Consider the following 9,159-nt stretch of genomic DNA (forward strand, 5'->3'; position numbering starts at 1 on the left):
AGAGAACGCGCAAGCTTAGATGCTAGAGAGGCATCTAACAGACCGCGGGCCCCTGGGCCACGGGGTGAGAGACCCCAGAGACCTCAAGGTGGAAAAGTCGCCAGCTGCACTTCTCTAGCAGGAGGTGATCTTCACAAAACAAAAAGGAAGGATAGCACGTGACTTCTCTTAACTCCTCCCAGAGGCTTCCCCTCCTACTTAGTAAACAATCTGAAGTTCACACCCGACTCTGGGTGGATGCCTTCTTCTGTCTGGCTTCCAACAGCTCCTCCGGACAACCGGGCCCTATCACCCGGGTCATTCTCTGTTCCTTCTGACTTAATTCTGACACAACCTGCTCTTTATCCATGAAATTTATTCCTCACAACACACACACACACACACACACACACACACACACACACACACCACAAACCCTAGCTTCCCAAGAAAAACCAAGAAGGAAAGACCAAAGATTCTGCTCTGACACCCATATTTGTCTCTTCCCTACAGGGCCAGCCCCTCCCAGCAGGATGGATACCATTTACTTTCTAGGAGGAGCTGGTGGACGTCTGCCCTGTTTGTTTTGTGGGCTGAAGACTCTAAACAAGGACTAGTCACTGGGCTAGTTCCCTTGGCACGCCTGTTACTGACTGCTCTAATCTCCTCCCTCCTGGTGAGGAAGGGGTTACTCTCAATCAGAGGCCATCACACAAGTCAAGAAAGCCCAGGCTCCCTGTCAGTCTTTCTACTTACAGACTGTGGGACTCATTCGGGGCAAGCCACTCACCCACTGACACCTCCGTTCTGAAACACAGACCACAACCTACTGCTCAGGGTCATGAACGATGCATGTCGAGTAACAGACACTTATTAAATATGTCAAATGTGTAAATTCCATAAGGTCCTGAGGGAAAGGGAACATCTCTTAGTCAACCAGTGTCCCCAAGACTTAATTTCAAGGACCAGGAAAAGATCCAGAGCCTTTTAAATCTTCCATCCATATTACCTATTTGATTGAATATTTTTCAATTTGATTGAAAAATAAAGTATTTCTTTTAAGTTCTTAGGGTGGGAGAAACAGGTTATGTATGCATGCGTGCATGCAAATATGTGTGTATGTGTGTGTGCATGCATGCATACGTGTGTGTGTGTGTGTGTAGAGGTCAGAGGTCAACTTTGGTGTCTTCTTCAGTCATTCAACATCTTGACTTTTGAGACAAGGTCTCTCACTGGCCTGGACCTTACTGTTTGAGAAAGGCTGGGTTCCCAGTCAGTCCTGGGGATATGTTTGTCTCTACCACCCCAGTACTGGGACTGCACACCACCCTAGTGGCTTTTCCAAGTGGGTTCTTAGGTTCAAACTCAGGTCCCCATGCTTGTGTAGCGAGTTTAATGACTGAGCCTCCATCCTGGCCTTCCTATTAAGCTTTAGGCACGGTAGCCACTGAAAAGATACTGTACCCTCTTTCCACCCAAGGGTAACTCTTAGTCATGACCACCAGCATCTCAAGATGAATGAGTGGCCATCACTTTCTCTCTAAGACAGCGTTTTACTCAAAGCAAAGAGTGTGGTTAGGTGGGGCTTCAGGCTATACAGGGCAGCTATGGAGGATGACAGTGAAATACTTCCAGATACGTGAAGATGGGTTCTACCCATGGCACCATGTGGGTCTAGGTATGGTCCAGAATGCCAGCCTTTAACTGGGTGTTATCAAAGCCACTACGTAGATGTTTCTAGGCGGTCACCCCAGACCTGTCCACTTGGAAACAGCAGATCCAGTTTGATTTCATCAGTGCTGAATGTCTGCCCAATGGGAGTCTTGGTCCTCACGTGGCAGAAGGAATGACCCATTCAAAGCACAGAAAATCAGGGAGCCTGGACTGATCTTTCAAAGCAGCTGCTTCCCAGCAGGCTCCCCAGTGCTCAGGACAAGCTTCCTGACAGGCATTCTATGCAGACAGACAGAGCCCTCATCAGAAGGACCCTTGTCCTTCTTGATTTAGGCACTACTGTTGCCATCTTGAAAGCCCTCTTAATTTCTTAACAATGGCTTTATGTTTCCACCCACATACCCCAACCTGACAATTCTACAGATAGCCTTTGCCACAGGTGATTTGTATTCTCTCTGCTGTCTCTGAAAACTTGTTTGGAAAAAAGAAGTAACAATCCCTGCCAGTAAGAGGCATTAAATGAGATAATGTATAGAAAGCACTGTCCCATCTTACTTTGAGAATCCTGACTTTTGTTCTGAAAACTGTCCTTGATCCCCTCCAGGATGGTGTGGGGTCAGCTTGGTTGCCCGTGCCCTGTCCATTTGATAATGGCAGACTTGGAACTCCTGAGCCACTTATCCGGTAAAAACCGAAGGCAGAAACTGAGCTTGAATCTGTCATCACTTTCTCAGATGGCCCATTCCATGGTCCAGCAGGTGTCCACCCCACCCCTGTTTGTCGATGATGTTGGGCCTTGGGATGATTTCCCTGAGGCCCACAATCGTGTTCAGGAGAACCTGGGAGTCAGCAGGCAGATTACTGCTCCCTGTGCCGTAGACATAGAATCCCCGACCTGAGGCCCTTTAGCCTGGGTAGTGAGCAGCACCCCACCTCACACCTCACCTTGGGCACCCTTGTTGGTGAGGATCAATCCCTTCTCTGCTTTATCTTTCTTCTTCTTTTTCAGCTTCAGTCCAAACATTCCTTTCCTGCAGAGAAGAACAACTCATCAATACAGTCATGGAAACAAATTATCACCCCTGCTGGGAGAAAAAAAAGCATGCAGAGGAGGTTGGTCCTACTGGCTGGTCAGCCCCCTCATCTACCCAGAGTGGGGGTCAGAAGACCTCATCCGTCTCCAGGTTATCCTCCTTGTCCAGAAACCACTGCACACGACTAGGGCGTGCTGGGGTTTCTAATCATGCAAGCTCAGTACCTCTCATGTCTTCTGGCTTGCCCAGGCCAGGTGCTGTAATAAACTCTTCAGGAATGACATCATTTGCTGATGGCAGCAATTGTCTCCAGCCAGAGAGGGTGGCAACAGTGTCTCCGGCCACACAGCTCCTGGAGATCTGCTTAGGCTCACAGTCCACTGTGACTGCGGAGAAACCTGAATCTCCCAGTTCTCTTGGCAGCCATCACTTGGCCGGAGCCAGGCCCTCACACTGCTTCTAAGGTTGTGGAGCTCTGGTATCCGCGGAGGCCAAGCCATAAGCACATTGTTTAACTGGTGCATGGTGTGTGCCCCAAAACTGAGCCTAGTAGAGGATCTTATGGCTTCTCATTTCACACATGTTGCTTTGGGCTGTAGAGTGTCCCCTGGACAGGGAAGCAACCCCACTTCTCTCTCCCCAGAGTGCATACTTCCTAGACCCTGGGCCGCCCTGTGCTTCTGAGTGTGGGACCAATGTGGCGGTGAGTTCCATGGTCAAGGTCAGCTGCTCCATAGTCAGCCTGCCTGTCTCTCATCCCAGTGGGGTCTTCACAACCTCAGACAGCCCCTGAGCTCTCCCAACTTCAAGATCCCCATATGGGTAACAAGGTAATAAATGAAAAGTACATAAACTATAAGGTGCTCAATGAGCCTTTGTTATTAATAGCTATTATTGTTGTTCTAAGAGATAGTATTAAGACCAACCAACAGAAGAAACAAAGATCCATTTTATCGATGTACTTATTTATCTCTCAGACTTAGGTGAGGAACTAAGGCACCTGCTCGCTAATGCTGAGCAATGGAATGCACTTGATCAGGAGGGAGAGAGTTCCCTTCCCTGGAGGTCTACAAGACAAGGATGCTCTTAAAGGACCGTGTGTCCAGGACAAGCATGGCAATGGAACTCTGACCCAGGGGATTTGGGGGCTGTTGAGACTGAGATGCCAAGAATGGGCTTCGATAGCATCCAGACATGGACTGGACTCCTCCCTCCTTGGGAAAGTCAGAGCCCCAGGTTCCTCCTTTGTGTAATGAGATAAACCAGGGTGCCTGCTTCCCAGTTGAGTGCCTGCTTCCCTGCCCAACCGGGAAGGAATAAAATGAAGCACAGTAAACAGAGGGCTTACGCAGGGCCTGGTAGACAAGAAGTGGCATGGAGTGCCCTCTGGGAGGGAGTGTCATCATTCTAAGTCCTCTTAGGATCGTTCCAGAGAGCAAATACATGGGGGAACCTCCCCTTTCTGGATTTTAAGCGAGCGTTCTCAGGAAAAGCTTTAATTAGCCTTTTTTTTCAATGGTAACTACCAAGCAGGGGACCCACACCTGGTACTTTCCAAACCCTGAACCAAAATATGCTCCCCAAGAATTCAGTGTCATGATTGACTCATGAAGACAGAACCTCATATCCCCAGGAACTTGGTCAGTATTTACTGGCTGCTTGTCAAGGCTGAGTTATTTCCATCTGCAAAAGGGAAGTTGCTACTAGTCAATGACAGTGGCGCTGGAAAGAGACCCAGCACACACAACATGAACGGCTGGGCATCCCAGCTTCTCCCAGAGATGCCCATGACTAAGCAATGGGCATGGCTGAAGGGCAGAAGAAGAGAGGAATACTCATCCTTTGGCTCAGGTACCTCTTCTCTTTTGTAACAACGAGCGCTTGCCCTTCTTGACCCTGCTGTCCATTGGAGTCTCCTAAGGGTTTGTGTCTTCAAAAAAAAAAATACAGAAACAATACTGGTGTCTTGAACTACCTGCAGAAAGTTTTACTTAACCCAGGGTATGTGGGGAGTTCAAAATCTCTTATCTGCAACTCAAATCCCTGCAGAATAACTAAAGAAGCCTTTTGGGAATGCCCCAGGCACTTCAGACAGTTTGCTCCTCGCCTATGATAATGATAGACACACAGCACATCTGCCTGAAGCTGTATGACAGTCATCAAGCCTGCTCCTGGCACGAGAGAGTTTCTCAATGAAAACTGATAAACGCTCCTCCACCACCCTGTGTCACCCAGGGGCAGGGAAGAAGTAAGGCATGCCGGTCTCCACTGGTCGTGGCACTGGAGGACAGAGCAGGAAAAACAGGATCGGTGCTGGAAGGTGAGGCTTCGGGAGAAGCTGTGTGACTCTAGCTCTAGAATTGGGGACTGGGTACTTAGATGAGTTTTCAATTCCCCAAATGACACAAAGACATTTTCCACTCATTTAAAAATGACATTAAAATAGGAGGTATGTTTGTAAAGTGGAAGACTTGCTACAAATTATTATAGTATCAATGAAAAGATGACAGAAATACCATTTCATATGTGGTCTCCTAATATCCCTACAACATACCATGGAGTAAGGACTGCTGTTACCATTTCTCCTAAAGAAGAATTGGGGGTGTCTAGTCAATACATGGGAACCAGCTACCAAATCAGGAGGACCGATGTGGTAAGCCTCCATCATGGCTTCCCTCACAACAGCTCTCTCCTGCTTGGGGATTATTCTAACAAGGAACTCCAAGAAGATGAGACCTTCCAGTGCAGGATCTATGATGGCACCTCCCAGGCCACCCCAGGAAGAGTCAAGAGACACACAGACATACCCATACCAACCTGGTCTCCTCAGGGTGAAAGCTACCATGACTCCGATATCTGTGTCCAAACAAGAAGAATGTTAAACACGGCCTGGATTAGACTGGCTTCTGCCCATCTTCTTGCAGCTTTGGTGCAAAGCATCTAGAATGCCAGGCACAGCTAGTGTGGCACCAAGGAGGAGGTGCTGGACTGGAATTAAGATTTTTTTTTAGTCACTTTCTAATGATTTCATTGATGGTGACCACAGAACTCCTCCAAGCCCCAGGCTCGTCTTCGGAGGGCAATCCTAAGTTACCTCTGCTTCCCAAACTGGCTCATCATGCAGACAACTCTCCTGAACCTCCTGATGAACTATTTAAAGAGAGTCAGAATCATATCTATACGTAGCTAATTTCATATCTTTTTTTATGACTCCAGAATTAGAAAACTACTCGAAATTAGAGTTGTATGGTTTCTTAATTGAGTCACCAGGTTCCCTTACGGCACCAGCTTTTCTATCTTCAGTGCAGAACAGTAGCAGCTTGGACCAAATGGCCAATAACTGTGTCAATGGTATGACCTGTGCAGGTCTATGCTGCCCCCTCTCTTTCTAAGTGACCATAGGGATACAAGTTGCTCAGGTATCCCACCTTCCAAACTCTCAACCATAGCCTCCAATATAGGAAAAGAACAAAAACAAATCCCGAGCTAAACACTGAATTTATCTCCAACACCTTTAAAAGTTAAACTAAATGTAATTATATTTTTTGGTAGAATCTTGTTATCCAGAGAATGGATTGGTATACAATCAGGTCTGTCTTAAGAACAAGTGTCAGCACGATGGTACAGATCTGTAATTACAGCACTGAGGCAGGAGGATGCCAAGTTCTGTGTCAGCCTGAGCTACATAGTGAGACCCTGCTCCAAAAACAAAACAGACAACAACAATAAAAATCAAAGTGTTTCCAGCATTCTAAGATTATCCAAAAATCTTAGGAAAAGTCCTAGTTTATGAAAATGATCATATCAAACAAATTAATCCAGCCTTAAAATGACAACTGCATTTTTTTTCTTTCTCTTCTGAGTCCTAGACTTTATAAAGATGCATGCACATAGGTATGTGTATGTAACATGAAAGTAGAGTCTAAACTGTCCAGTGGAACAAAGGAGACAAATACGCGTGTGAGATGATGAAGGGGAGGTGGGAAAGGATGGGAAACATGTGCTACCAAACTGCATGCTATGGACAATAAGCAAACACTACTTAAAATATTATCTAAGAACTGGAGAGATGGCCCAGTCAATAAAGTTCTTGCATTACAAGCATAAAGACCAACATTTAGTATCCAGGGCCCCAGTGGGCACAAAATAAGGTCAGGGATAGTGGCACGCACTTGTAATCCCAGTAGTGGAGATGCAGAGAGACACTCATGAGTGTGTGTGTGTGTGTGTGTGTGTGTGTGTGTGTGTGTGTGTGCGCGCGCGTGCGCATGTGCACATGCCAGAGGCTAACCTTGGGAGTCATGCCTCAAGAGCTATTCACTTTTCCACTTTGTTTTTGAGACAGAGTCTCACTGGGTGCTGGCGCTCTGCGATTAGACTGGGCTGACTGCCAGTGAAGCCCAGAGTCCCATCTCCACCTCCTGAGGATTATAAGCACACGTCACCACCTCCACCTTTTTGCATGGGTGCTGGGATTGAACTTGGGTCGTCATGCTGGCATAGCAGGGATTTTTTTTTTTTGACTCCGTTTTCTATTTCTGTTAGGAAAATTTAAAAGAATGTTTTTAACCGAAAGGAGAAAAGCCATTGCATTCAGAATCCCTAATGCACACACTTGTTCACGATGCATCTCTAACTCAGTTCCCCACCCTTCCATTCACCTCCATCACTTGAATGGACCACAGTACTGACTATCCCTGCATCTTAATCATGGGATCAGTCCAGCCATGAAGGGGCATAATTCTCAGGTTTCAGAGAAAACAGCCAGTCTGGCTATGGGCTCAGAAAAGGTCCATAATGACCAACTAATGACCTGAACAGATTGAATGTCAACTCTTAGTCCAGAGAGAACCAATTAATGCTGGCCTATTATGATGTGGAATCTCAAGCGCACAATCAAGGCAAATGGACATGCTTTTAACACAGCCCCAAAGGCCCTTGTTCTACACATTCCAGCCCCAAAACTCATCATAACGAGAGTCGAATGTAACAACTTGACTGACGGCCATTAAGAGCCTGGATATTTCGCCTTCAAGAAGTCAGCTGGGTCTAACACACACCTCCAAGGTCTCTAATGAGCACCCTGCTTCTTGTGAGTTCTCAGAACCCGAGACAACCAGAATAATCCGGAGCTATGGTACAGAGAGCTAGGCCAGGGAAGCCAGCCCCCCATAATTCATCAGGTGTATTTCCCAAGTGTTTAATTGCAAAGTGGCAGGAAGGTGTAATGGGGGGGGCGCCCCAGGAAAAGGAGGGCTTCTTGCTTGCCTGCTTCTCACTCATGCCGCTGCATAACAGCAGAGATTCCTATAAATGCCTTCTTCCTCGGGCAGAGAGCTCCTTTCAGTGCCTGGGTCTGTGACTCCCTCCTCCCCTGCTCCTCCTTTAATGGGCATCCTCCTCCCCCATAGGCATCAGCACGTCTCCCATGGCTGAGCAGGCTAGAATACAAGGAAGCTAGAGAAACAGATTCTTACTGTGTAGTTAGAGCTTTACTCTTTCCATCCCAAAGCCTTCCCTTGCCTGGGCCCCTGAGAAATGATACATCTTTCCCATCCTGCATCTTTACAAGTTTCTCAGAGCCCTGGCCTCCACGCTCCTAAATGCCAAGGAACCAATCCGGTTTCAGCCACGCTACACTGCAGGTAGCTTCTCAACATTAGAAACAGCTGTCTTCTCCCTTTGTCTCGGCATAGCTACCGTCAAACTTCTGCCCACTTCAGCTCTCTGCATTTCTTTACACCCTAAGCCTTCTGCCTTCAGTATATTCCTCAGTTACTTTCTGTAGAGTGAAGAGTATGGCTGTTGGCTCACATTCCTTTCTCGGGATCATTCCTTTGGAAGTGGCGGTTGTCTGCCCATCCACAAACATCCACACCCTGTCCTAATGTTAAGTGGAGGCAAGCTGCCAAGGCAACTGGACCCCCCTTTCCTATAGCTATGTAGGCAACCCTATCTGATTCAGAAGAAAGCATTTGAAAAACCAATCTGGACCCCAGTCTAAACTGTACTTAAAGCTAATCTTTCTCAATCCAGCTAACCCGTATCAGAGACTATATCTTGATACCTATTTGATGTCTAGGTCTAGTTTTCCATGGAATTTGACCTGTTGTGTGTTGGTTGGGGATCAGGGTATGGCCACAACCCTAGAATACTGTCAAGAACACTAATGTGCCAACTTATAACAGATCTATAACACGTGACGGTCATGAAGCTTTATCCTGAATAAAGAAGATCTTACAGCTTGTGAAAGGTTCTCCATAGGGTCACACGTTCAAAGACTTAATCCCTAGCTGATGGCCCTGTCTTGGAAGGCTGTGGAACATTTAGGAGGTGAAGTCCAGCTAGTGACAGTAGTCACTTGTTGGGTGCAGGGTATAAGTGCTGGTTAGTTTTTGTCACTTGACACCAGCTGGAGTCACCTGAGAAGAGGGAACTGAGGGCTGTCTCCATCAAATTGACCTGAGAGCGT

The 9,159-nt window shown here is 47.0% G+C and overlaps 1 protein-coding gene across 1 annotated transcript in view; it reads right to left on the reverse strand.

Annotated features, from left to right (window-relative positions):
• The window catches only part of Fer1l6 (fer-1 like family member 6), a 112,806-nt gene extending 110,129 nt beyond the window's left edge, over positions 1-2,677 (reverse strand). Inside the window, exon 1 of the mRNA XM_005354617.2 lies at positions 2,599-2,677. Within this exon, the coding sequence (XP_005354674.1) occupies positions 2,599-2,677 (79 nt within the window). The remainder of the gene's footprint in view (positions 1-2,598) is intronic.
• Between the last annotated feature and the right edge of the window lie 6,482 nt (positions 2,678-9,159).

Source organism: Microtus ochrogaster, chromosome 15 (assembly GCF_000317375.1).
Source record: "Microtus ochrogaster isolate Prairie Vole_2 chromosome 15, MicOch1.0, whole genome shotgun sequence".
NCBI lineage: Eukaryota > Metazoa > Chordata > Mammalia > Rodentia > Cricetidae > Microtus > Microtus ochrogaster.